The sequence below is a fragment of the Salmo salar genome, chromosome ssa12 (genome assembly GCF_905237065.1).
Source record: "Salmo salar chromosome ssa12, Ssal_v3.1, whole genome shotgun sequence".
NCBI lineage: Eukaryota > Metazoa > Chordata > Actinopteri > Salmoniformes > Salmonidae > Salmo > Salmo salar.
This window is the reverse complement of record NC_059453.1, coordinates 38,121,615-38,149,130: the sequence shown is the minus strand read 5'-3', so window position 1 is coordinate 38,149,130 and position 27,516 is coordinate 38,121,615. Positions and strand designations below refer to the sequence as shown.

Sequence of the window (27,516 nt, the reverse complement as noted above, 5' to 3'; positions counted from 1 at the left end):
TGTCTCGCTCCATCAACCAACGCCACGTTGCACCACAGACTGTCCAGGAGTTGGCGGATGCTTTAGTCCAGGTCTGGGAGGAGATCCCTCAGGAGATCGTCCGCCACCTCATCAGGAGCATGCCCAGGCGTTGTAGAGAGGTCATACAGGCACGTGGAGGCCACACACACTACTGAGCCTCATTTTGACTTGTTTTAAGGACATTACATCAAAGTTGGATCAGCCTGTAGTGTGGTTTTCCACTTTAATTTTGAGTGTGACTCCAAATCCAGACCTCCATGGGTTGATAAATTGGATTTCCATTGATTATTTTTGTGTGATTTTGTTGTCAGCACATTCAACTATGTAAAGAAAAAGTATTTAATAAGATTAATTCTTTCATTCAGATCTAGGATGTGTTGTTTAAGTGTTCCCTTTATTTTTTTGAGCAGTATACATGACCTTGAACAGCAATCTTCTGTCCATTATACAGATAATGGAATACATATGCTCCCTTGTATGATGTATTTGTACATATTTGAGAGGCCTAAAACATAGCCCCTGACAAACTGCTTTGGGTGGCAAATTCAGAGCAAAATATGAATAGGCTATCTATCACCTTTCCTTACTGTGGTTATAAAGAAACATGATTAGGAAGAAAAATCAACCCGTTTAGAACAATATATTTAAGCCACCAAGGACCTAGGCAGGGCTGGATTAAGAATGACATGGTGAACAAAAACAAATCCGACCAGGACTCAAACCACAGTTCCTTCGACTATCCAAAAACCATTAGGCTAACAAGGTCGCTACACTTACCCCAAAGATGTAGGCCTATAGAATATCTGAAACCTACAGCATGAATGACCCACACTTATTTTGCTTTCCTTCGTGTTTTCCTGTCTACATCCTGCCTTTTTTATTCCAATCTTCTGACAGAAGATCTTTCTCCAAATGTTTTCTTATTTCCCGTTTTCGTCCTGTTTTCTCTCTTTGTGGACGTTATTTACATGCCTCACCAGATGAGCCTTCTGAGTGAATCCTTTACCACATACTGAGCAGACATGTTGTTTCTCTCCTGTGTGAGTCCGAATATGTTCATTTAGGTGTCCCTTCTGATAGAAGCTTTTCCCGCAATCACCACAGCTAAATGGTTTTACTCCTGTGTGAGTCAGTATAAGCTTCCTTAGGTGCCCCTTATGATTGAAACATCTCCCACAGTCACTACAGCTAAATGGTTTCTCTCCGGTGTGAGTCAGCATATGCCTCCTTAGGTCCCCCTTGTAACTAAAGCTTTTCCCGCAGTCACTACAATGAAATGATTTCTCTCCTGTGTGAGTCCGTATATGTTCGTTTAAGAGCCACTTCTGATTAAAGCTTTTTTTCCCACAGTCACTACAGCTAAATGGTTTCTCTCCGGTGTGAGTCAGCATATGCCTCCTTAGGTCCCCCTTGTAACTAAAGCTTTTCCCACAGTCACTACAGCTAAATGGTTTCTCTCCTGTGTGGGTTCGAATATGTTCGGTTAGATGTCCCTTCTGAATGAAGCTTTTCCCGCAGTCTCCACAGCTAAATGGTTTTTCTCCTGTGTGAATCCGTACATGGTTGGTTAGGTGCTGCTTGCGTTTGAAGCTCTTCCCACAGTCACCACAGCTAAATGGTTTCTCTCTTGTCTCTCCTGTATGAGTCATCATGTGCCTGGACATAACACCTTTGTATTTGAAGGTCTTGCCACAAATTGGGCAGGGTTTCTCCACGTGACAGAGTCGGACATGGGCTTTCAGTTTACAGGTGGAATTGTAGTGTTTTTTGCAGAATCGGCATTCCCTGGGTCTCATCTTGGTGAGAGTCAAATGCCTCTGCAGGTCAGCTTTCAGAGCAAATGTTTTACCACAGTCATGGCAGCATAGAGTTCTTTTAGATGTGGTGTGGCTGGAGTTCTTGTTTTGATTATTTATGTGGGTCACATTGCCAAAAGGTTTGAGATCCACTGGTTTACAGTGACTCTCTCCGTTCACCACAGTCTGGGTTTCGAGAAGAGTCAAGGACTGAAGTGGATCCTCCTGATCACATTCACTTTTCACACAAGGAGGAGTGCATATGAACTCTATGATATCAACCTCCATCCCTTGAAGCTTCACTTTCTCCTGACTGGTCCAGAGTTCCTCCTGTTCCTCTTTAATCTGTATAGGCTCTGGTTCCTCCTGCCCCAGTCTGGTGCTCCATTGCTGCTCAAAGGGAACATCCTCTTCAGAGACAGCGAGAGAGAGTTGCAGGGAGTCTGGGGGGAAGAAGGGAGCAGATATTATCTATACAGCCTTTAGACATCAGGGTTGGGGTTAATTCGAATTGAAGTCAGTCAATTCAGGAAGTAATGAGAAATTCAAAAAAATGTTTTAACTTAAATCCATTTTCAATTACTTCTCAAACTTGAGAAAAAAGTTTAACTCTGTCTATTCTTAGTCATACAATTACCCCCAAATCTCCGCTCAACGCAACTTCAAATGTCCACTATCACAAGATTCGGAAAGTATTCAGAACCCTTCACTTTTTCCAAATGTTGTTACGTTACAGCCTTATTCTAAAACTGATTCAATTTCATCAATCTATACACAATTCCCATAATGACAAAGCAAAAACAAGTTTAGAAATGTTAGCAAGTTTATGAAGAAAAAAATATATATATACCATCTCTGCAATATATATATATATATATATATATATATATACATACACACACATACACACACATACACACGTATTCAGAACTTCTGCTATGAGACTCGAAATTGAGCTCAGGTGCATCCTGTTTCCATTGATCATCCTTTAGATGTTTCTACAACTTGGAGTCCACCTGTGGTAATTTCAATTGATTGGACATGATTTGGAAAGGCTATCTGACTATATAAAAGGTACCACATTTGACAGTGCATGTCAGAGCAAAAACCAAGCCATGAGGTTGAAGGAATTGTCCTTAGAGCTCCGAGACAGGATTGTTTTTTTTCTTCATATACTTGCTAACATTTCTAAACTTGTTTTTGCTTTGTCATTATGGGAATTGTGTATAGATTGATGAGGCACAGATCTGAGGAAGGGTACCACAAAATGTCTGCAGCATTGAAGGTACCCAAGAACACAGTGGCCTCCATAATTCTTAAATGGAAGAAGTTTGGAACCACCAAGAGTCTTCCTAGAGCTGGCCGCCCAGCCAAACTGAGCAATCGGTGGAGAAGGGCCTTGGTCAGGGAGGTGACCAAGGACCCGATGGTCACTCTGACCAGAGTTCCTCTGTGGACATCGGAGAACGTTCCAGAAGGACAACCATCTCTGCAGCACTCCACCAATCAGGACTTTATGGTAGAGTGGCCAGACAATAGCCATTCCTCAGTAAAAAGGCACATGATAGCCTGCTTGGAGTTAGCCAAAAGGCACCTAAAGGACTCTCAGACCATGAGAAACAAGATTCTCTGGTCTGATGAAACCAGCGAAGAGCCCGGATCTCAATCCCATTGAGCACGTCTGGGACCTGTTGGATCGGAGGGCTAGGGCCATTCCCCCCAGAAATGTCCGGAACTTGCAGGTGCCTTGGTGGAAGAGTGGGGTAACATCTCACAGCAAGAACTGGCAAATCTGGTGCAGTCCATGAGGAGATGCACTGCAGTACTTAATGCAGCTGGTGGCCACACCAGATAGTGACTGTTACTTTTGACCACCCCTTTGTTCAGGGACACATTATTCAATTTCTGTTAGTCACATGTCTATGGAACTTGTTCAGTTTACGTCTCAGTTGTTGAATCTTGTTACGTTCATACAAATATTTACATGTTAAGTTTGCTGAAAATAAATGCAGTTGACAATGAGGACATTTCTTTTTTTGCTGAGTTTATTTCCATTGTTAGTGGTCAGTTGACCATCTTGTCAATATAATAGCTACTCTATGGTGAAAGTGATGACCCTTCTGCTTTATTATCATTTTACTTTTATTTAAATAGACAAGTCAGTTAAGAACAAATTCTTATTTACAATGACGGCCTAGGAACAGTGGGTTAACTGCCTTGTTCAGGGGCAGAACGACATTTTTACCTTGTCAGCTCGGGGATTCGATCTAGCAACCTTTTGGTTACTGGCCCAACAATCTAACCACTAGGCTACCTGCCGCCCCATATACTTTCTCATATTCTTGTGAACGGGATTTATTTTAGATCAAGATATATTTATTTTTATGGATGCATTTACTTCTACCAAATGCCTTATGAAAATGTTCAATTGTGTTTTCATATGACCAAAATCTTCATAAAAGGCATCTAGTAGAAGTAAATTAATAGAGCCCTCAATGGAAAGCCGTGGATCAGAAATAATATTATGTAATTTTTTTCCATATCACTTTTAAGCCCTATTTGCATAGGAGCAGTATTACTAGAACCAAAGTAAGGGTGACCAGACGTTTTTGGTGGCCTGTCCCCGGCAATGTCCCCATTTTTAACTGTGCGTTAAAAACAGATTGCAAAGTGAAATAATATTTTACGTGGCAAGAAAGACCGGGCAGCAGAGCCTACCGGTTAACGTCTCAATTGCGTTGTGCTTAATTTGTCCAGCAGAAGGGCTGCTCGCTATATCAGCTTCATTCACTCTTCTTCTTCTACCAACTACTTTCTCGCACTAGTTTTAGAAAACAAAGCTGTGGAAAACTCATCCAGAAGCTAGTAAGTGAATCAACATCACCACAAACGTCTTTTCAAGCAAGGTAAGTTACAATTGTTTGAGATACTATCTAATGATGTTATAATGTCACAATTTATTATATAGATAGATGATCTGCTTTATAAGGTTATGCTTGCTAACATTAGCTATGTCGACTAAGTTATCTAGCTACTGTGATGGTAGCTAGGTTCAAAAACGTTCACATATAAACATGCAGTGGACGGGCTATTTTGAAAATATGATTATATTGTAATGACCCGGCTGGGTCATAAAGGAAAAAGAGACGGACTCTAGGTGTGCAGATCAGAACACAGGTTTATTCCTAAACTGGGCTATTGTTCAGGCCACAGCCCACGCCGCTAAATGCCGAACGTACACAACTATACCAAGTCTAATTAATGTTTACTCCCATAGGAACAGATCAAGGCCCCGAACAGAAAGAGAGAGAAGATGAGACAGTAATCCCTATTTATCATTTCCAAATCCCGCGGGATTACCCATCATACCCCCCCAACCTTTCCCTCTGTCCTGACATATTTAACCCCTGCTAGTAGCCATGAGAACCATAACACACCCACAAACACAGAACACAATACCGGGTCGTTACATAGCCCCCCCTTTCTAAACCCTAGCCCCTAGGGTTACACAACAAAATCCTTAAAACGACCCGGAGGTCGCATCAGTCTCTTGGGCCTCCCCGTGGCTCTCACCGGTGAACCCCCAGAACACTCATCTGCCCCAATGTCATTTCCAGCGCCCTCCGAAGAAGCAGCCCCCATCCCAGGCTCAGGTTGCGCTAGAGTCTCCTCGTTAGACTGTTCCCGTGGGCTCACATCAGAGACCTCACTCCCATTTCCTACCGTTTTCCTCCCTCTGTAGGGTGCCAATCGGTCCCGGTGGACCACCACCTTCCTGCTCCGTGGGGGGACCTCCACCCGGTACATCACCTCCCCCACTCTCTCTATCACCAGACACGGCCCCACCCATGCACTGTCCAGCTTTGGGCACCGCCCCTTCTTGCGCGTGGGGTTGTGAAGCCACACACATTCTCCCGCTCCAAAGTGCCTCCCCCTAGCGCGCGAGTCGTAGTGGCGCTTTTGGCGCACCCCTGCGTTCTCGAGTTGCTCTCTTGTGAAGGTGTGAGCCGCTTCTAACCGGTTCTGCAGACGACACACATAGTTCGGGCCAGGCAAAACCCCGTCGTCATTATCAGGAGGGTGGCCAAACGTCAGTTCGGCTGGGGTGCGCAACTCACGACCTAACATTAGTAGCGCTGGGGAGCACGCAGTCGATTCTTGAACAGCCGACCTACATGCCATAAGAATAAACGGTAAGTGGGTGTCCCAATCTCTCTGGTGTTTTGAGGTAACGATGGCCAGCTGCTGTGCTAACGTTCTGTTAAATCTTTCCACCAGCCCATCACTCTGGGGGTGAAGCGGAGTAGTGCGCGTCTTCTCCGCGCCTAACCGTCTACACAACTCTGAGAACACCCGTGACTCGAAGTTTCTCCCCTGGTCGCTGTGAATAGACTGTGGCACCCCAAACCGACTGATTATTCCCCCCACCAACGCATCAGCTACTGTCTCTGCCTCCTGGTCTGGGAGAGCGTAAGCCTCCGGCCACTTGGTGAAGTAGTCCATAGCGGTTAGAATCCACCTGTTACCTCTGTCTGTGGTTGGAAACGGCCCCACTATGTCTACCCCCAGTCTCTCCATGGGCTCCCCTACTGGGAATTGTTGTAGGAGGGCGTGTGACTGACCTGGAGGTCCTTTTTAGCAGCACACTCGTCGCACTGCCTACAAAAGTCCTCAACATCCCTCCTGTGCCTGGCCCAATAGAAGCCTTTACGCATGCGCTTTAACGTTTTGGAGACCCCAAAATGCCCTGCGCCAACTCCCCCATGAAGCTGCTGTAACACGCTCCCCTGCAGCCTTTTGGGCACCACTACCTGCCACGTAATTTCTCCAGTCGCTGGCTTTTTCCACCCCCTCTGGAGCACTCCCTCAGCCACTCTAAGGACTGTGAATTTAGCCCACAGTCCCTTGGTGACTGGTGATAGAGGGGCTACTTCCCCCACGGCGGTCGTCTTCTCTCTTCCACCCACCGCAGCACAGGACGCAGCTCTGCGTCCTCCTCCTGGCGACGCCTCCACTCCCCAACGTCCACAGCCTCAAGCTCCCGGCACTCTGTCACACTCAGCTGACTCACCGTGGCGGTGACTCCCTCCTCCCTGCACAGTTCTCTCTCTCGCTCCACCCGTTTGGCGCAGTACCCACAGCCATCCTCAGCACACGGGCGGCGGGACAAGGCGTCTGCATTGCTGTGGCGAAGGCCGGCTCTGTGCTCCACCTGGAAGTCGTAGGGTTGCAGCTCCTCCAGCCAGCGGGCAATCTGACCCTCTGGCTCCTTGAAGGAGAGAAGCCACTGCAGGGCGGAGTGATCCGTCCGGACCACAAACGGCAGGCCCTCCAGGTAGTACTTGAAATGGCGTACTGCTGCCACGACAGCCAAAAGCTCTCTCCTTGTCACGCAGTAGCGTTTTTCAGCCTTATCAAAAGTCCTGCTGTAATAAGCTACTACGTGTTCCCCATCAGGACCACGCTGAGCCAGCACAGCCCCCAAACCCTCATTGCTTGCGTCGGTGTCCAGGATGAACGGACGGTTCGGGTCTGGTGAGGCCAGGACAGGGGCCTCCATCAGGGCACGTTTGAGAGCCTCAAACGCCCGCTGGTGCTCTTCGGTCCACTGAAAAACAGTGTCCTCCTTGAGAAGGTGGTTCAACGGAGCCGCTACCCCCGCAAACCCCTTCACAAACCTACGATAGTAGGATGCCAGCCCCAGGAAGCTCTTAACCTCTTTTTTTCCCCCTGGAACTGGCCACCCCCTCACAGCCTCTACTTTGTCTGGCATCGTGCTGATGCCCTCACCACCCAGCTGATGCCCCAGGAACGCCACCTCCCTTTGCATGAAATGGCACTTTCCGGATGTAATTTTAGCCCCGCCCCCGAGATCCTCTCTAACACTCGCCTAAGTGCCCCCAGTGCCCCCTCAAACGATGTGCCGTGCACCAATATGTCGTCTAGGTACACAACACACTCGTCTCTCGGAACCCCCGCCAGCACTCTGTCCATGAGCCTCTCAAAGGTGGCAGGAGCATTACAGAGCCCGAAGCACAGCACCTTGAACTGCCAATGGCCCCTATCTGTGGAGAAGGCCGTTTTTTCACGTGCCCCTGGCGAGAGGGGCACCTGCCAGTAGCCACTGCGCAGATCAAGGGAGGAGAACCACGAGGACCCTCTCACGTGGTCTAGCGACTCATCAATCCTCGGTAGGGGATAAGAGTCTTTAGTGGTGACAGAATTTAGGCCCCTGTAGTCAACACAAAACCTAAGTTTACCCCCTTTCTTAGGCACCATGACGACCGGCGCGGACCATGGGCTATCTGATGGCTCAATGAAATCAGCCCGCAACATGTCAACAATAGCTGTGTCTGCTGCTTCCCTCCTGGCAAGGGGAATACGACGGGGCCGAATTTTAATGGGTCGGGCGTCCCCAGTGTCTATTTCGTGCTGAACTAGGTGCGTTTGTCCTACCTCATCTTCCCCCAAGCGAAGCTATCTTTAAAGTCCAACAGCAGCTGCTTTAACTGTCTCTGTTGTCTGTCATCCAGACCCTGACAGTTCTTCAGCCACACCGCCTCGACGGCGTCGATAGCTTCCTCCTTCCCCCGTCGGGCTGATGGGGTGAAGGAGCCAGTGTGTTTTGGGCTACTGAGCTGCCTGTGCTTGCACCATGATGGGGAGTGAAGGCCGTCGCCGCCGGAGACAGCTGCTGGAATGGCACAACGACCAAGGGAGCAGCCGGGATGACCGGTGGAGTTTCTGCAAGCTTGGAGGAAGACGGAGGGACAGCCCTGCCCCCTGCTGGCTCTCCCGAAGGCGACATTCCCACTGTGGGCCCCCCGACAGCCTCAAAGTGCCCGACGCTAAGTCCAACTGAGCCCCACAGTTTTTCAAAAGTCCATTCCCAGTATACAGGGGTCCTGCACCGCTGCTACCCACGCCAGACACCCCACAGTTCTCCCCCCACAGTCACAGATAGCTGACACTTCCCTAACATGGGGGCTAGCTCCCCCGTGACAGTCCGTAGCTGGACAAGGGTCGGCTCCACCCGCACCCCAACAGGTAGTATGTCTGGTCTCACCAGGGTTACTGTAGAGCCCGTGTCGACCAGGGCCAAACATTCCACCCCTCTACCTTGACGATGACATTGCAGAAGTCCCCAACGGTGGTACGTCCCACCACAACTACCGGACTAGGAAACACGGCGGCAGCTACACCCTGGGGGAGCAGGTCCCCACCCTCTTGTCTGCGCTGCTGGGTACCTCTTTTGCTTACAGTGGGTTTTGGGGGCGGGGGGTGGGTCCGCGCTGCCCCCCTGCGCGAGAACCCGCCGTCGTTTCCCTGGTGACGGGGGAATCTGCCACACTCCCGCTGAATGTGGCCAGGCTGGCCACAACCCCAGCAGACAATAGGAGTTGAGCTGACACTGCGACGCTGCCTGGAGCCCCTCTCCATGACAAGCGAAGCAGTCTTGACTAGCCCGCCCAACTCGTCGACCCACTCTGGTTTCGTGACCCCTGGCACCCCAGCCACCACTGCTCTCACCTCTGGTTGACTGGCGACTTCCACTCTCACTCCCTCACCCCAGATCAGCTCCCTCTTCCTAGCTATCTCCACTGCAGCCCGCAGAGATGGTGGGTCCGCCATCTGAACATGCTTACCCAGTTCGGTGGAAGAGAGCGCTCTAATAAAACTGTCCCATGCCAGCTCGTCTTGCACCCCAATCGGCATAGTTGCATAAGCCCGCCTGGTCAGGCTCAGAATACCACTTGCCAACGCCTTTAATGATTCCCCCTGAAGTCTCTTTTTGTTACTCAGTTCAATCCGCAGCATGTTGGGAGGAAGACTGGATAGGAGGAAAGGTAAAGATATGATTACAGAGCCTGCCAATTTATTATTCCAAACAATGTTTTGAGATAAAATACAAAAAGGAGGCAAGCAATGGGAATCTGTTAGCTAAAATATTTTATCTAATAGTGTAGTATTTATTATTAAAGATTGGAGAGGAAGGAGAAGGAAAAATTATGGGAGTAAAGAGTGAAGCGAGGAGAGTAGAAGAGTGAGGTGGAAAGGTAAAGAGACGGAAAGGAAGAAAGAGCAAAGAAAATAAAAAGTTGAGTAAGAAGAGTGACACAAGGAGAGTGAAGAAGAGCAGACAGAGGAGGTACAATGGCTCTTTCCAAGAAATGGAAATGTAATTTTAATGACATGATGAGAGAATTTCCATTTATACGCTCAGGTCAAGACGATAGAATGGTTAACTGCACCCTTTGTAATTCCTCTTTTTCAATTGGCATCGGGGGAAGAACGGCAGTGGTAGAACATCAACAGAAGAAAAAGCATAAAGCCTCTCTGATTGCCCGTGTTGGTATGCCCTCTGTCACCACATTCTTCAAGAAGGTAGCGCCTTCCCAAGAAGAATATGATTTAGCTGTGCAGGAGGGTGTCTTTGCATACCACACTATGTGACACAATCATAGTTACAGATCTACGGACTGCACAGCACAACTGACACAGAAGCTTTATAAGCTGAAGTTTACATGTGCTAGGACAAAATGTGAAGACATAGTGAGTAACGTGTTAGCACCATGAGCAACTACTTTGGTATCACAGGACCTAGACCAGGTTGAATTTGTGTCCCTGTCCATTGATGCGTCCAATCACGGACATGTAAAGCTGCTGCCAATATTAGTCAGATATTGTAAGATACATGATGGCAGCACATTGGTGGAAACAAAACAGCTCGATTTTGTTGAATTGAAAGGAGAAACAGCAGAGGAAATTGTAGCTGAGGTCCTGGTGGTCATCCAAAAATGTAACCTGGAAAAGAAAGTCGTGGCATTCTCTGCCGACAACACAAATACCAACTTTAAAAAAAATCCTCTGCAGCGGGAGGTGATTGGCTTAGGTTGTCCTGCTCACATCATTCATAACATGGCCAGAACAGCTTTGGATATGATTCCCCTTGATGTTGAGTACCTGCTCAAAGATATTTTGATATTTTCACCGTCAGAGTAGAAAGACTGAAGAGCTTTTGTGAGTTTGTTGGCCAGGAGAACCATAACATTTTAGGACACAGCGATGTTCGCTGGCTGTCCATGCTCCCTGCTCTAGAAAGAGTGCTGAAAATGTATGTGCCATTGAAATACTTTTTTCTTTCTGAAGACTTGTTGTCCTCCGAACAATGTTCGAAGATCCACTGACTGAACTTTGGCTGGCCTTTGTCCATGGAAACTTGACCGTATTCAGTGACACGATCAAGATGCTTGAAGGCCAGGACAGCTGTGCTGTGGAGTCAGCTGCAATTCTGAGAAACATTGAGGCAAAATTGACTGCAAGGCGTGAAGACAACTTCATTACAGTTTTGGTCAAAGGACTTCTAAGAGAGCTAGAGGGAAATGGAGCAATGTCTAAAGTGAGCATTCTCAAAACATCACAATCATTCTTCACTACGGCTGTCAACTACTTGCAATCATGGGGAAAGCACACAGATAATCTAAAATATTTACATTGTCTCCTTTTAAAAAGGCAACCTCAGCGTGAAGAGATCCAGAAGGCAGCAGGCACACTGCAGGAAAAATGCCCCATGTGACCATCAATGAAGATGCATTGTTTTACGAGGTTACTGGCCTACAAGAGTTCCTAAAGGGGGGGATTGCTTGAAGAATGGAAAACATCTGAGAAAGTAGTCAGAAATGGAGCATGGTGGTTACCCACTTCAAAGAGAACAACATCCCACACACTAACCTGGCTAGACTGGCATCTGTTGTCATGTGCTTACCTGGAAGTAATGCACCAGTCGAGAGTGTGTTCTCTCAAATGAATGATATATGGACAGCAGCAAGAAATAGGTTCACTGTTCCTACCATCAAGGCAATGCTTATTGTGATGACAAACTTCATCCTCCCCTGCCAGGAGTTTATGGAGAAGCTGGCCAAAGACAGAGCAATCCTGATAAGATACATTCTTCTGAGAAATATACAGATTAGGTTGGTATAAGTATATTATGTAGTTACCAACCTCATCACTGTCTTATGTTAAGTATTTCACATATACTATTGTCTGTTTTTCAATTTTGCTCATGTTCTCTTCTGCTCTTATTCTACCAGGACCACTGAATGGCTGTTCAGATTGGACAGTTCTGTCTTGTCTGTAGTGTTTCTGTAATATAGTTTTCTCTATCACAGTGAGCCTGTTAGATTAAATACATGAAACCGGAATTGTCCCCCTTTTTTTATTTCATAGATAATAACATTGGATATTTTATTTATATATTTACCGCTGAACTGGAAATGTCCCCGGTTTTAATTTCAGAAATCTGGTCACCTTAAGTGTCGATTTCATCCCCCCCAAAAATCTAAGTAACAAACTCAAAGGTTGAGTGTTAATTTAATGTTCAAAGCATCCTGAATACACCTGACCTATATTTTTTATTTTCCACCCTAGTCATAGGCCTAAGCTATGTCAAAATACGTAGAATGGCAGGAAATTCGCTTTAAAAAAAAGTTAAATATTCCCCAATCCCCTGTCTAGGGGTTGTGCCAGGGGGCAATGAAATTCACAACGCAAATCTCACTCTAACGCTTCGAACACACCGACTGCGTCATTGCGTTTCGATACACCAGAAGTACATTAATTTCCAATGGAACGCTGAGTTTGCCTTGCAGCATTGCGTTGCAGAGGCAGTTGCCGTGCGTTCTGTGTGGTGCATACGTTTGATTTATCGAACGTATGCATCAAATTGTATGCGTAGACTTGACAGAAAGTAGCAAAATGTGAATGTTGAATTTTTGTTGCACACATATCCAGTAAACAAAAATGTGGGATTACATAATAAAAAGTTTGACTGGAGAATTTTTTTTATTCATTTATTTGCCAAGTATATTATTTATTCGATGACATCCACAAATTAATTGTGAGAGCATATAATATAATTTCCCTCCAAACTGCAGCTTTGGAGCGAAATGCATAATAGTCAAGATAGCAGAGTCGGCTCTTTCAACAATGAGACCAACATTGAGGAAGGTGGTCTTGATCACGCTGTTGGGCCGGGACCAGCCCCGCCGAAAGCGCAGGTCTGTGTGGGTCCAGAGATGGTTAAAGTCCCGAAAGAAGGCAGGGGAGCTCCACCGTCTCATTCAAGAGCTTCGACTGCTTGGAGAGGAATTCCGAAGTTACTTTCGTCTGGACCGAAGCCAGTTCGATCACCTGCTTCAGACTGTTGGAGCCAGGATCATCCGGATGGAAACCAACTACCGGGAGTCCATCAGCCCAGTTGAACACCTGCCAATTTGTCTCCGGTAAGCAACATTCTAGTACATTTTTAAAGCCTTTGATACCATAATTCAAATCAAATTCAAATCAAATTTATTTATATAGCCCTTCGTACATCAGCTGATATCTCAAAGTGCTGTACAGAAACCCAGCCTAAAACCCCAAACAGCAAGCAAAGCATGTGAAAGAAGCACGGTGGCTAGGAAAAACTCCCTAGAAAGGCCAAAAACCTAGGAAGAAACCTAGAGAGGAACCAGGCTATGAGGGGTGGCCAGTCCTCTTCTGGCTGTGCAGGGTGGATATTATAACAGAACATGGTCAAGATGTTAAAATGTTCATAAATGACCAGCATGGTCAAATAATAATAATCATAGTAGTTGTCGAGGGTGCAACAAGCACGTCCGGTGAACAGGTCAGGGTTCCATAGCCGCAGGCAGAACAGTTGAAACTGGAGCAGCAGCACGGCCAGGTGGACTGGGGACAGCAAGGAGTCATCATACCAGGTAGTCCTGAGGCATGGTCCTAGGGCTCAGGTCCTCCAAGAGAAAGACAGAAAGAGAGAAAGAGAGAGCATATTTAAATTCACACAGGACACCGGATAAGACAAGAGAAATACTCCAGATGTAACAGACTGACCCTAGCCCCCCGACACATAAACTACTGCAGCATAAATACTGGAGGCTGAGATAATTGATTGATATTTGATCAAAACAATGTATGTGCAACCTAGCTATGTTCATTAGGACTATAACTTTTCCCAAAGTTGGTTTAGAATAATTTTTTTATTATGCAATGTTACCAAATGAAAAGAAAATTGGGGTGCCTTCTGCTCTGATGAAGGTAGGCTAGTCTTCTCCAGGACCCATTGTTGTGGGTCACGTTAACTAGCCACATCTGGCACATGCCCACTACTAAACTGACCTGGCAATCCTACACTTGTCTCCAAGCAGATTTTTTTGTGTTTATGTCCCTGTAGCTGTCAGCAGTTGTGTCAAAAAGACACGGTTTTGAGGATACTGCGAAAATGATTCTCTCCTCCATGTGTCCGAACGCATGCGACCATCTGCAAAAGATACAGACGACACACAATTAATGTTCTCCTTTCCCCCTTCTGATAACCAGGCGGCGAATCGCATCTCTGCATGTCTGTCAGACATATCAGTGTGGATGACGGATCACCACCTCAAGCTGAACCTCGGCAAGACGGAGCTGCTCTTCCTCCCGGGGAAGGACTGCCCGTTCCATGATCTCGCCATCACGGTTGACAACTCCCTTGTGTCCTCCTCCCAGAGTGCTAAGAACCTTGGCGTGATCCTGGACAACACCCTGTCGTTCTCCACTAACATCAAGGCGGTGACCCGATCCTGTAGGTTCATGCTCTACAACATTCGCAGAGTACGACCCTGCCTCACACAGGAAGCGGCGCAGGTCCTAATCCAGGCACTTGTCATCTCCCGTCTGGATTACTGCAACTCGCTGTTGGCTGGGCTCCCTGCCTGTGCCATTAAACCCCTACAACTCATCCAGAACGCCGCAGCCCGTCTGGTGTTCAACCTTCCCAAGTTCTCTCACGTCACCCCGCTCCTCCGCTCTCTCCACTGGCTTCCAGTTGAAGCTCGCATCCGCTACAAGACCATGGTGATTGCCTACGGATCAGGCCCTACACCCAAACAAGGGCACTGCGTTCATCCACCTCTGGCCTGCTGGCCCCCCTACCTCTGAGGAAGCACAGTTCCCGCTCAGCCCAGTCAAAACTGTTCGCTGCTCTGGCACCCCAATGGTGGAACAAGCTCCCTCATGACGCCAGGACAGCGGAGTCAATCACCACCTTCCGGAGACACCTGAAACCCCACCTCTTTAAGGAATACCTAGGATAGGATAAAGTAATCCTTTTAACCCCCCCCCCCCCCCCTTAAAAGATTTAGATGCACTATTGTAAAGTGGTTGTTCCACTGGATATCATAAGGTGAATGCACCAATTTGTAAGTCGCTCTGGATAAGAGCGTCTGCTAAATGACTTAAATGTAATGTAAATGTAATACCTGCATCAGTATTGTTGCCTAGCGCGCAAAATGTTACGTAGCAGTGATGCAATGACGCAGTCGGTGTGTTCGAAGCATAAACTTTCTTCAAAAGTTGGCAGCCCTGAAAGCAAACGTTTCTAGCTATGCCAGGAAAAATCGGGCATCATCCGCTCGTTGTTATTCATGTGTCCAAATTAATGTGAATAGAAAGCAGCTTAAACAAACGCAAATGTAGCTACCAGCTGCAGAGGTCGTGCCTGTGTTAGCCGTAGCTAGTTGGCTAGCTAGCAAGCAAGGGGCAAGAACGTTGCCAGTGACAATGGAACATAGCTATAGAGAGAACAACTGCCTGGGCAGCGTCCATAAAAATCGAACGAACGACTGGGTCGCGTTTAGTAACCAAAAGATGACAAAGCATGAATTATCTTGCAAAAAATAACGTTTTTTTCTTTTTCTTTCGGTGAGTACATTGGTATTGTTTTATTTGGCAACTGTGTTATATACGCGTTATAAAGTCCTGAGTTCTGTACATTACCTTGGAAATATTGTCGGCGTTTATCCCTTACATAATTACATAACCCTATCCCCCGGTAGAACTCTACTAGCTACATACGAACCAATTCCACATAGTTTTATCTTCGGGGTGATCCGCAACAATCTCCGTAGCCGATCATTCTCCTCCTGGTACTCTGCCACCGTTTTCTCAACTGCCGCGAAAATCTCCAAGGCAGACGCTGTTAAACGCTCATTTAAAAACTCACGAAACGACTGTAGTTTAGACATTTTTCGACTGAGAGGTGGGTAGTCGGCCTAGTCCGTTCAGTCAGTGGGTCTTCAGTCCGCAAGGAATTTTCATAACCAAAACAAACTAGTCTCTAATTCTACTTCCTTTTACTACTTCTTTGGGTTTCATGACGAACTACAAATGGTGTATTGTTGCCACCAACTGGACGGGGGTGAAAACATTTACAAAATAAACAATTCGATAGGGGAAGGGAAAATACATTTGTATCAACACAAAACTGCAAAAAAGTATTAATAAAAAATATATACATTCCCACATCTGCAGTCATTTGAAAACTCAAATACCCTGCTCAGGATCTGGGAACTGAGAGGGTGGGACTGCATGAGACAGTAACACACATGCATGCATACTCCCAGATGTTGTTGGTGTACCAGCCATACAGTAACCAACTATTAACAAGTTTACCATGGCAGACATCCGTTTCCCTTCACACCAATACATATCAGTTGTTCATGCGATGTCACCATAACTCTCACTCGTTACAACATATGCTTTACCATATTTATTTAAAAGCTCACATTTTCTTTCTCCTAGGAATCATCTTTTATGCAGTGCAAGTGAAATGGATAACCAAACACGTCCGCTGTTGCTGCATTGAATAATACAATTGCCCTGCAATCTGATATCTTGTGCTTTCTGTCCATTCCTTTGAAAGGAAGTGGATTGTCCTATGGGAAATTCTCTTTTCCTGTAACTGAGGTGCAGTGACCCTTTGCCGCCCTAGCTGACATCACCCAGGTGGGTGCTAAACAATGTTTGAGAAGTACCTGCCCACAGAGCCTACAAAGAGGCTGGGGATGGCAATTAATTCACTTGAAGTCAACTAGTGAATAGACAATGTCAGGACGAGGCCAGTAAGCCATGGTCCACCTTCCTTATCTCCCACAGTATTTAGCCAACCCTTACCATCAAGGCCAGTACTGGGCCTGGCTGAGATATGTAGGTGAAGGTGAGGCCCCTAACAGAGTGCCTTCGGAAAGTATTCAGACCACGTGACTTTTAACCAAAAAATGTGTTACACCCTTATTCTAAAACGTATTAAATAGTTTTTTTCCCCCTCATCAATCTACACACAATACCCCATAATGACAAAGCAGAAACAGGTTTTTAGAAAATGTTTGCTCATTTATAAAAGAAAAATATCAAATTTATATAAGTATTCAGACCCTTTACTCAGTACTTTGTTGAAAAACCTTTGGCAGCGATTACAGCATCGAGTCTTCTGGGTATGATGCTACAAGGTTGGCACACCTGTATTTGAGGAGTTTCTCCCATTCTTCTCCGCAGATCCTCTCAAGCTCTGTCAGGTTGAATGGGGAGCGTTGCAGCACAGCTACTTTCAGGTCTCTCCAGAGATGTTAGATGGGGTTCAAGTCCAGGCTCTGGCTGGGCCACTCAAGGACATTCAGACTTGTCACGAAGCCACTCCTGCATTGTCTTGGCTGTGTGCTTAGGGTTGTTGTCCTGTTGGAAGGTGAACCTTTGCCCCAGTCTGAGGTCCTGAGTGCTCTGGAGCAGGTTTTCATCTGGGATCTCTTTCTACTTTGCTCCGTTCATCTTTGCCTCGATCCTGACTAGTCTCCCAGTCCCTGCCGCTGAAAAACATCCCCGCAGCATGATGCTGCCACCTCCATGCTTCAACGTAGGGATGGTGCCAGGTTTCCTCCAGACATGACGCTTGTCATTCAGGCCAAAGAGTTCCATCTTGGTTTCATCAGACCAGAGAATCTTGAGGTACCTTTTGGCGTGCCGTAATGTGCCTTTTACTGAGGATTGGCTTCTGTCTGGCCACTCTTACATAAATGCCCGATTGGTGGAGTTTGTTGAACACAGTTAAAAAATTGCTATTTAAAAGCATTTTGTTGTGTGACATCCTGAATTTAAAATGGATTAAATTGAGATTGTGTCACAGGCCTACACACAATTGCATCATCTGGGGATCTGTTGGGGAGGTATGCAAATTGGAGTGGGTCTACAGTGTCATGTAATAGTATTCCACCTTCCTCCTATATTGTCCTTTTGATATTTAATGTCTACGTAAATGTGCAGACCTGATCTACAAAAAGAGCCAACACAGACTGTACTTTCTCAAAAAGCTGGGATCTTTTAATGTAGACTCTACTATACTGACTCTGTTTTACAAATCTTTCATTGAGTATTTTAACTTTTTGTATTGTTTGTTGGTTTGGCAATGCCACTGTCAGCCAGAGAAATATGTTGAGAAGGATTATCACCACACCATGCAAGGTACTTGGAGTCAAACAGACAGGCCTGGATGAGATCTTTAAGGTCAGGGCCCTCCGTAAGGCTCACAAAATCATTTTAGACCCAAGCCACCCCCTGTACCTGGACTTTGAACTACTCCCCTCTGTGCGCAGGTATAGGGCACCCCTCAGCAGGAAAAACAGAACTAGACAATAATTTGTGCCAGGTGTGATATCCCTCCTAAATAGCTTGGGCTAATGTTCCTATCAACTCAGTAAGGCCAGCAGGCTAGTCTTTTTTTAAATTGTATTTATTGGTATGTAACTGTATGAAAGTATTTTCTGAAGGCTTTAAGTATACTTAAGTATACTTTCCTGCAACCCGCCTCACCCAATGTGGTATGGATCTGCTATTTTTATTCCTTATTACTGGAACTTCCATCAGGAGCTTGCCAGCTGACAAGCTACTAGTCTTTGTTGGCTAGCGGTCTTCACCTTTTTTCTCTGTCACCAGCCAACACCTGTGATTGCTTTATGCCTCTCTCTAATGTCAATATTTATTTATTTTTGTTAATTTTATTTCACCTTTATTTAACCAGGTAGGCAAGTTGAGAACAAGTTCTCATTTACAATTGCGACCTGGCCAAGATGAAGCAAAGCAGTTCGACAACATACAAAAACAGAGTTACACATGAAGTAAAACAACATACAATCAATGATACAGTAGAAAAATAATAAGACTATATACAATGTGAGCAAATGATGTGAGATAAGGGAGGTAAAGGCAAAAAAGGCCATGGTGGCAAAGTATAGCAAGTAAAACACTGGAATGGTAGATTTGTTATTTGAAGAAAGTTCAAAGTTAAAATATAAATAATATGGTGCAAAGGAGCAAAATAAATACAGTAGGGGAAGAGGTAGTAGTTTGGGCTAAATTATAGATGGGCTATGTACAGGTGCAGTGATCTGGGAGCTGCTCTGATAGCTTGTGCTTAAACCTAGTGAGGGAGATAAGTGTTTCCAGTTTCAGAGATTTTTGTAGTTCGTTCCAGTCATTGGCAGCAGAGAACTGGAAGGAGAGACGACCAAAGGAGGAGTTGGCTTTAGGGGTGACCAGAGAGATATACCTGCTGGAGCGCGTGCTACAGGTGGGTGCTGCTATGGTGACCAGTGAGCGGAGATAAGGGGGGACTTTACCTAGCAGGGTCTTGTAGATGACCTGGAGCCAATGTGTTTGGCGACGATTATGAAGCGAAGGCCAGCCAACGAGAGCGTACAGGTCGCAGTGGTGGGTAGTATATGGGGCTTTGGTGACAAAACGGATGGCACTGTGATAGACTGCATCCAGCTTGTTGAGTAGGGTATTGGAGGCTATTTTGTAAATGACATCGCCGAAGTCGAGGATAGGTAGGATGGTCAGTTTTACGAGGGTATGTTTGGCAGCATGAGTGAAGGATGCTTTGTTGCGAAATAGGAAGCCAATTCTAGATTGGAGATGATTGATGTGAGTCTGGAAGGAGAGTTTACAGTCTAACCAGACACCTAGGTATTTGTAGTTGTCCACAAATTCTAAGTCAGAACTGTCCAGAGAAGTGATGCTGGACAGGCGGGCAGGTGCAGGCAGCGATCGGTTGAAGAGCATGCATTTAGTTTTACTTGTATTTAGGAGCAGTTGGAGACCACGGAAGGAGAGTTGTATGGCATTGAAGCTCGTCTGGAGGGTTGTTAAAACAGTGTCCAAAGAAGGGCCAGAAGTATACAGAATGGTGTCGTCTGCGTAGAGGTGGATCAGAGATTCACCAGCAGAAAGAGCGACATCATTGATGTATACAGAGAAAAGAGTTGGCCCAAGAATTGAACCCTGTGGTACCCCCATAGAGACTGCCAGAGGTCCGGACAGCAGGCCCTCCGATTTGACACACTGAACTCTATCAGAGAAGTAGTTGGTGAACCAGGCGACGCAATCGTTTGAGAAACCAAGGCTACTGAGTCTGCCGATGAGGATGTGGTGATTAACAGAGTCAAAAGCTTTGGCCAGGTCAATGAATACGGCAGCACAGTATTGTTTCTTATCGACGGCGGTTACGATGTCGTTTAGGACCTTGAGTGTGGCTGAGGTGCACCCATGACCAGCTCTGAAACCAGAATGCATAGCGGAGAGGGTGCGGTGGGATTCGAAATGGTCATTAATCTGTTTGTTGACTTGGCTTTCGAAGACCTTAGAAAGGCAGGGTAGGATGGATATAGGTCTGTAGCAATTTGGGTCAAGAGTGTCACCTCCTTTGAAGAGGGGATGACAGCAGCTGCTTTTCAATCTATGGGAATCTCAGACGACACGAAAGAGAGGTTGAACAGGCTAGTAATAGGGGTTGCAATAATTTCGGCAGATAATTTTTAAAAGAAAGGGTCCAGATTGTCAAGCCCAGCTGATTTGTAGGGGTCCAGATTTTGCAGCTCTTTCAGAACATCAGCTGAATGGATTTGGGAGAAGGAGAAATAGGGAAGGCTTGGGCGAGTAGCTGTGGTGGGTGCAGTGCTGTTGAATGCAGTAGGGGTAGTTAGGTGAAAAGCATGGCCAGCCGTAGAAAAATGCTTATTGAAATTCTCAATTATAGTGGGCTTATCGGTGGTGACAGAGTTTCCTATCCTCTGTGCAGTGGGCAGTTGGGAGGCGGTGTTCTTATTCTCCATGGACTTTACAATGTCCCAGAACTTTTTAGAGTTTGAGTTGCAGGAAGCAAATTTCTGTTTGAAAAAGCTAGCCTTGGCGTTTCTAACTGCCTGTGTGTATTGGTTTCTAACTTCCCTGAAAAGTTGCATATCGCGGGGGCAGTTCGATGCTAATGCAGAATGCCACTGGATATTTTTGTGTTGGTTAAGGGCAGTCAGGTCTGGGGAGAACCAAGGGCTATATCTGTTCCTGGTTCTAAATTTCTTGAAAGGGGCATGCTTATTTAAGATGGTGAGGAAGGCATTTTTTTTAAATAACCAGGCATCCTCTACTGACGGGATGAGGTCAATATCCTTCCAGGATACCAGGGCCAGGTCGATTAGAAAGGCTTGCTCGTTGAAATGCTTCAGGGAGCGTTTGATGAGTGGAGGTCGTTTGACCGCTGACCCATTACGGGTGCAGGCAATGAGGCAGTGATCGCTGAGATCTTGGTTGAAAACAGCAGAGGTGTATTTAGAGGGCAAATTGGTTAGGATGATATCTATGAGGGTGCCAGTGTTTGCGGCTTTGGGGTTGTACCTGGTGGGTTCATTCATAATTTGTGTGAGATTGAGGGCATCAAGCTTGGATTGTAGGATGGCTGGGGTGTTAAGCATGTCCCAGTTTAGGTCACCTAGTAGCACGAGCTCTGAAGATAGATGGGGGGCAATCAGTTCACATATGGTGTCCAGAGCACAGCTAGGGGCCGAGGGGGCTCTATAGCAGGCGGCAACGGTGAGAGACTTGTTTTTGGAGAGGTGGATTTTTAAAAGTAGAAGTTCAAATTGTTTGGGTACAGACCTGGATAGCAGGACAGAACTCTGCAGGCTATCTCTGCAGTAGATTGCAACACTGCCCCCTTTGGTCGTTCTATCTTGTCTGAAAACGTTGTAGTTAGGGATGAAGATTTCAGAGTTTTTGGTGGACTTCCTAAGCCAAGATTCAGACACAGCTAGGACATCCGGGTTGGCAGAGTGTGCTAAAGCAGTGAATAAAACAAACTTAGGGAGGAGGCTTATAATGTTAACATGCATGAAACCAAGGCTATTACGGTTACAGAAGTCATCAAAAGAGAGCGCCTGGGGAGTAGGAGTGGAGCCAGGCACTGCAGGGCCTGGATTCACCTCTACATCCCCAGAGGAGCAGAGAAGAATGAGTATGAGGGTACGTCTAAAAGCTAAAATAATTGGTCGTCTGTGACGTCGAGAAAAAGGAGCAGGTTTCTGGGGGCGATAAAATAGCTTCAAGGTATAATGTACAGACAAAGGTATGGTGGGATGTGAATACAGAGGAGGTAAACCTAGGCATTTAGTGATGATGAGAGAGATATTGTCTCTAGAAACATAATTGAAACCAGAAGATGTCATAGCATGTGTGGGTGGAGGAACTGAGAGGTTGGATAAGGTATAATGAGCAGGGCTAGAGGCTCTACAGTAAAATAAGCCAATAAACACTAACCAGAACAGCAATGGACATGGCATATTGACATTGAGAGGCATGCTTAGCCGAGTGATCAAAGGGTCCAGTGAGATTCAGACAGCTAGCCGGGCCATAGGTAGCAAGCTGGTGGGAGGTCTGTTTTTAGCCACCTCGTGCGTTTCCGTCTGTGGATTAGTGGGGTTCCGTGTGGAAGGGGGGACCAGTCCAAGTTGGCAAAATAGTTATAGTGGCCCAAGAAAAGTGTCCGATAGACCTATTCAGATCGCAGCCGATAAGACAGCTAACGATTAGCGGGCCATCAGGTTACGTCGCGACGGAGGGGCCAGTTGGATAACTCCCTCGGGCAGATAACGTCAGTGGTCCAGTCGTGAAGGCCCGATGGGGCTCCGCATCGGCAGTAAAACGGGTCCGTATAGGTGATTGTAGCCCAGGAGACACTTCAGCTGGCTAGCTCAGGAATAGCCCAGGAGTGGCTGACGGAACTCTTCAGCTGGCTAGCTCCGGAATAATGTGTGTTAATTCCGGGACCGACGTTGCCAATACTCACTCAGGTAGCAGCTAGTTAGCTGCAAGATCCAGGTGTAAATGTCCAGAGCCTGCGGTAGAAATCCGGGGAAAGGAGAGAGAATAGGTCCGGTATGCTCTGGTCTGAGTCGCGCTGTACAAAGACTGGCGATAGCTTTTCGAGCTAATGGATATCTGAGGACCGCTAACCGTGGCTAGCTGAACTCCAACGTTAGCCAGTGAAAATGGCTAACCTCTGGCTAGCTTCTGTTGTGGATTTCAGATTTGAGGTAAATAATACTTTATTTTTTAAATTGGTGAGGCGGGTTGCAGGAGAGTGCTTTGAGGTTGAGTTTTTATAAGAAAAAATGTAAAAAGATATGCAAAGAAAAATATGTATATATATATATATATATACACGGGACACGACGAGGAGGGTAAAGGACGTTTGAACTGCTACGCCATCTTGGAATGTACAAATATGCCTTGTCTACTGCTGTCTTGGCTAGTTCTTATTGTTTTATTTCACTGTGGAGCGCCCGGTCCCGCTCAACATGCCTTAGATAGCTCTTTTGTCCCACCCCACACATGCGGCGAACTCACCTGGCTTAACTGGTGCCTCCAGGGACAACCTCTCTCATCACACAACGCCTAGGTTTACCTCCACTGTAGTCACATCCTACCATACCATTGTCTGTACATTATGCCCTGAATCTATTCTACCATGCTCAGAAATCTGCTCCTTTTTTTCTCTTTCCCCAACGCACTAGACGACCAGTTCTTATAGCCTTTAGCCGTACACTTATCCTACTCCTCCTCTGGTGATGTCGAGGTTAACCCAGCCCTGTAGGCCCCAGTTCCACTCCTACTCCCCAGGTGCTATCAATTGTTGACTAATGTAACCGTAAAAGCCTTGGTTTCATGCATGTTAACATCAAAGCCTACTCCCTAAGTTTGTTTTTTCACTGCTTTAGCACACTCCACCAACCCTGATGTCCTAGACGTGTCTGAATCCTGGCTTAGGAAGGCCACCAAAAATGCTGAAATTTCCATCCCCAACTACAACATTTTCCACCAAGATAGAACTGCCAAAGGGGGTGGAGTTTGCCTGCGGAGTTCTGACATGCTATCCAGGTCTGTGCCCAAACAGTTCGAGCTTCTACTTTTAAAAATCCACCTTTCCAGAAATAAGTCTCTCACCGTTGCCGCTTGTTATAGACCCCCCTCAGCCCCCAGCTGTGCCCTGGACACCATATGTGAATTGATTGCCCCCCATCTATCTTCAGAGTTTGTACTGTTAGGTGACCTAAACTGGGATATACTTAACACCCCGGCAGTCCTACAATCTAAGCTAGATGCCCTCAATCTCACGGAACCTACCAGGTACAACCCTAAATCCGTAAACACGGGCACCCTCATAGATATCATCCTGACCAACCTGCCCTCTAAATACCCCTCTGCTGTCTTCAACCAGGATCTCAGCGATCATTGCCTGCGTCCATAATGGGTCTGTGGTCAAACGACCAGCCCTCATCACTGTCAAATACTCCCTAAAACACTTTCTAATCGACCTGGCCCGGGTATCCTGGAAGGATATTGACCTCATCTCATCGGTAGAGGATGCCTGGTTGCTTTTTAAAAGGGCTTTCATCGCCATCTTAAATAAGCATGCCCCATTCAAAAAATGTAAAATTAAGAACAGATATAGCCCTTGGTTCACTCTAGACTTGACTGCCCTTGACCAGCACAAAAACATACTATGGCGTACTGCATTAGCATCGAATAGCCCCCGCGATATGTAACTTTTCAGGAAAGTTAGGAACCAATATACACAGTCAGTTAGGAAAGCTAAGGCTAGCTTTTTCAAACAGAAATTTTCATCCTGTAGCATTAATTCCAAAAAGTTCTGGGACACTAAAGTCCATGGAGAACAAGAGCACCTCCTCCCAGCTGCCAACTGAGGCTAGGAAACACTGTCACCACCGATAAATCCACTGTAATAGAGAATTTCAATAAGCATTTTTCTACGGCTGGCCATGCTTTCCACCTGGCTACCCCTACACCGGTCAACAGCTCTGCACCCCCCACAGCAACTTGCCCAAGCCTCCCCCATTTCTCACCCAAATCCAGATAGCTGATGTTCTGAAAGAGCTGCAAAATCTGGATCCCTACAAATCAGCTGGGCTAGACAATCTGGACCCTCTCTTTATAAAATGATTTGCCGCAATTGTTGCAACCCCTATTACTAGCCTGTTCAACCTCTTTCATATCGTCTGAGATCCCTAAAGATTGGAAAGCTGCCGTGGTCATCCCCCTCTTCAAAGGGGGAGACACTCTAGACCCAAACTGTTACAGACCTATATCTATCCTACCCTGCCTTTCTAAAGTCTTAGAGAGTCAAGTTAACAAACAGATCACCGACCACTTCAAATCCCACCGTACCTTTTCCGCTATGCAATCTGGTTTCCGAGCTGGTCATGGGTGCACCTCAGCCACGTTCAAGGTCCTAAACAATATCATAACCGCCATCGATAAAAGACAATACTGTGCAACCGTCTTCATCGACCTGGCCAAGGCTTTCGACTCTGTCAATCACCACATTCTTATCGGCAGACCCAATAGCCTTGGCTTCTCAAATGCCTGCCTCGCCTGGTTCACCAACTACTTCTCAGAGAGTTCAGTGTGTCAAATCGGAGTCCCTGTTGTCCGGAATCTCTGGCAGTCTCTATGGGGGTGCCACAGGGTTCAATTCTCGGGCTGACTCTTTTCTGTGTATACATCAATGATGTCGCTCTTGCTGCTGGTGATTCTCTGATCCACCTCTATGCAAACGACACCATTCTGTATACCTCTGTGCCTTCTTCAGACAATGTGTTAACAAACCTCCAGACGAGCTTCAATGCCATACAACACTCCTTCCGTGGCCTCCAACTGCTTTTAAATGCAAGTAAAACTAAATGTATGCTCTTCAACCGAGAGCTGCCCACACCCATTTGCCTGTCCAGCATCACTACTCTGGACGGTTCTGACTTAAAACATGTGGACAACTACAAATACCTAGGTGTCTGGTTAGACTGTAAACTCTCCTTCCAGACTCACATTAAGCTTCTCCAATCCAAAAATAAATCTTGAATCGGCTTCCTATTTCGCAACAAAGCATCCTTCACTCATGCTGCCAAACATACCCTCGTAAAACTGACTATCCTACTGATCCTTGACTTCGGCGATGTCATTTACAAAATAGCCTCCAACACTCTACACTAGAGGTCGACCGATTATGATTTTTCAACGCCGATACCGACACCAATTATTGGAGGACCAAAAAAAGCCGATATTTTTTTAACAATTACAACAATACTGAATGAACACTTATATTAACTTAACATAATACATCAATAAAATCAATTTAGCCTCAAATAAATAATGAAACATGTTCAATTTGGTTTAAATAATGCAAAAACAAAGTGTTGGAGAAGAAACTAAAAGTGCAATATGTGCCATGTAAGAAAGCTAACGTTTAACTGCCTTGCTCATAACATGAGTCTTCAATATTCCCAGGTAAGACGTTTTAGGTTGTAGTTATTATAGGAATTATTGGACTATTTCTCTCTATACGATTTGTATTTCATATACCTTTGACTATTGGATGTTCTTATAGGCACTTTAGTATTGCCAGTGTAACAGTATAGCTTCCGTCCCTCTCTTCGCTCCTACCTGGGCTCGAACTAGGAACACATCGACAACAGCAACCCTCGAAGCAGTGTTACCCATGCAGAGCAAGGGGAACAACTACTCCAAGTCTCAGAGCGAGTGACGTTTCAAACGCTATTAGCGCGCACCCGCTAACTAGCTAGCCATTTCACATCAGTTACACCAGCCTAATCTTGGGAGTTGATAGGCTTGAAGCATTGCGAAGAGCTGCTGGCAAAACGCACGAAAGTGCTGTTTGAATGAATGCTTACGAGCCTGCTGGTGCCTACCACCGCTCAGTCAGACTGCTCTATCAAATCATAGACTTAATTATAATATAATAAACAAACAGAAATACGAGCCTTAGGTCATTAATATGGTCGAATCCGGAAACTATCATCTCGAAAACAAAAGTTTTTTTCTTTCAGTAAAATACGGAACCGTTCTGTATTTTATCTAATGGGTGGCATCCTTAAGTCTAAATATTCCTGTTACATTGCTCAATGTTATGTAATAATTACATAAAATTCTGGCAAATTAGTTCGCAACGAGCCAGGCGGCACAAACTGTTGCATATACCCTGACTCTGCGTGCAATGAACGCAAGAGAAGTGACACAATTTCACCTGGTTAATATTGCCTGCTAAGGTGGATTTCTTTTAGCTAAATATGCAGGTCAAAATATATACTTGTGTATTGATTTTAAGAAAGACATTGATGTTTATGGTTAGGTACACGTTGGAGCAATGACAGTCCTTTTTTGCGAATGAGCTACGCATCAATTATATGCAACGCAGGACAGGCTAGATAAACTAGTAATATCATCAACCATGTGTAGTTAACTAGTGATTATGATTGATTGTTTTTTTATAAGATAGGCTTAATGCTAGCTAGCAACTTACCTTGACTTCTTACTGCATTCACGTAACAGGCAGGCTCCTCGTGGAGTGCAATGTAAAGCAGGTGGTTAGAGCATTGGACTAGTTAACCTTAAGGTTGCAAGATTGAATCCCTGAGCTGACAAGGTAAAAATCTGTCGTTCTGCCCCTGAACAAGGCAGTTAA

At 45.9% G+C, this 27,516-nt stretch overlaps 1 protein-coding gene across 3 annotated transcripts; it reads right to left on the bottom strand.

Moving 5' to 3' along the window:
• Positions 1-322: 322 nt before the first annotated feature.
• On the bottom strand, positions 323-16,450 carry LOC106564965 (zinc finger protein OZF). 3 transcript variants are annotated; one of them, XR_006757986.1, is made up of 3 exons: positions 15,718-16,017; positions 13,998-14,139; positions 13,539-13,612 (listed from the first exon to the last, which is right to left on the bottom strand). XR_006757986.1 is itself a non-coding variant. In XM_014131521.2 (2 exons), exons 1-2 carry the CDS (start codon positions 15,881-15,883, stop codon positions 942-944), a joined length of 1,485 nt encoding a protein of 494 aa, XP_013986996.2. In that variant the 5' UTR covers positions 15,884-16,334; the 3' UTR covers positions 323-941. The 3 variants fall into 3 exon arrangements, 1 of the variants encoding a protein (XP_013986996.2); XM_014131521.2 differs by lacking the exons at positions 13,539-13,612; positions 13,998-14,139 and adding an exon at positions 323-2,260 and having other exon boundaries at positions 15,718-16,334; XR_006757987.1 differs by lacking the exon at positions 13,998-14,139 and having other exon boundaries at positions 13,493-13,612; positions 15,718-16,450.
• Between the last annotated feature and the right edge of the window lie 11,066 nt (positions 16,451-27,516).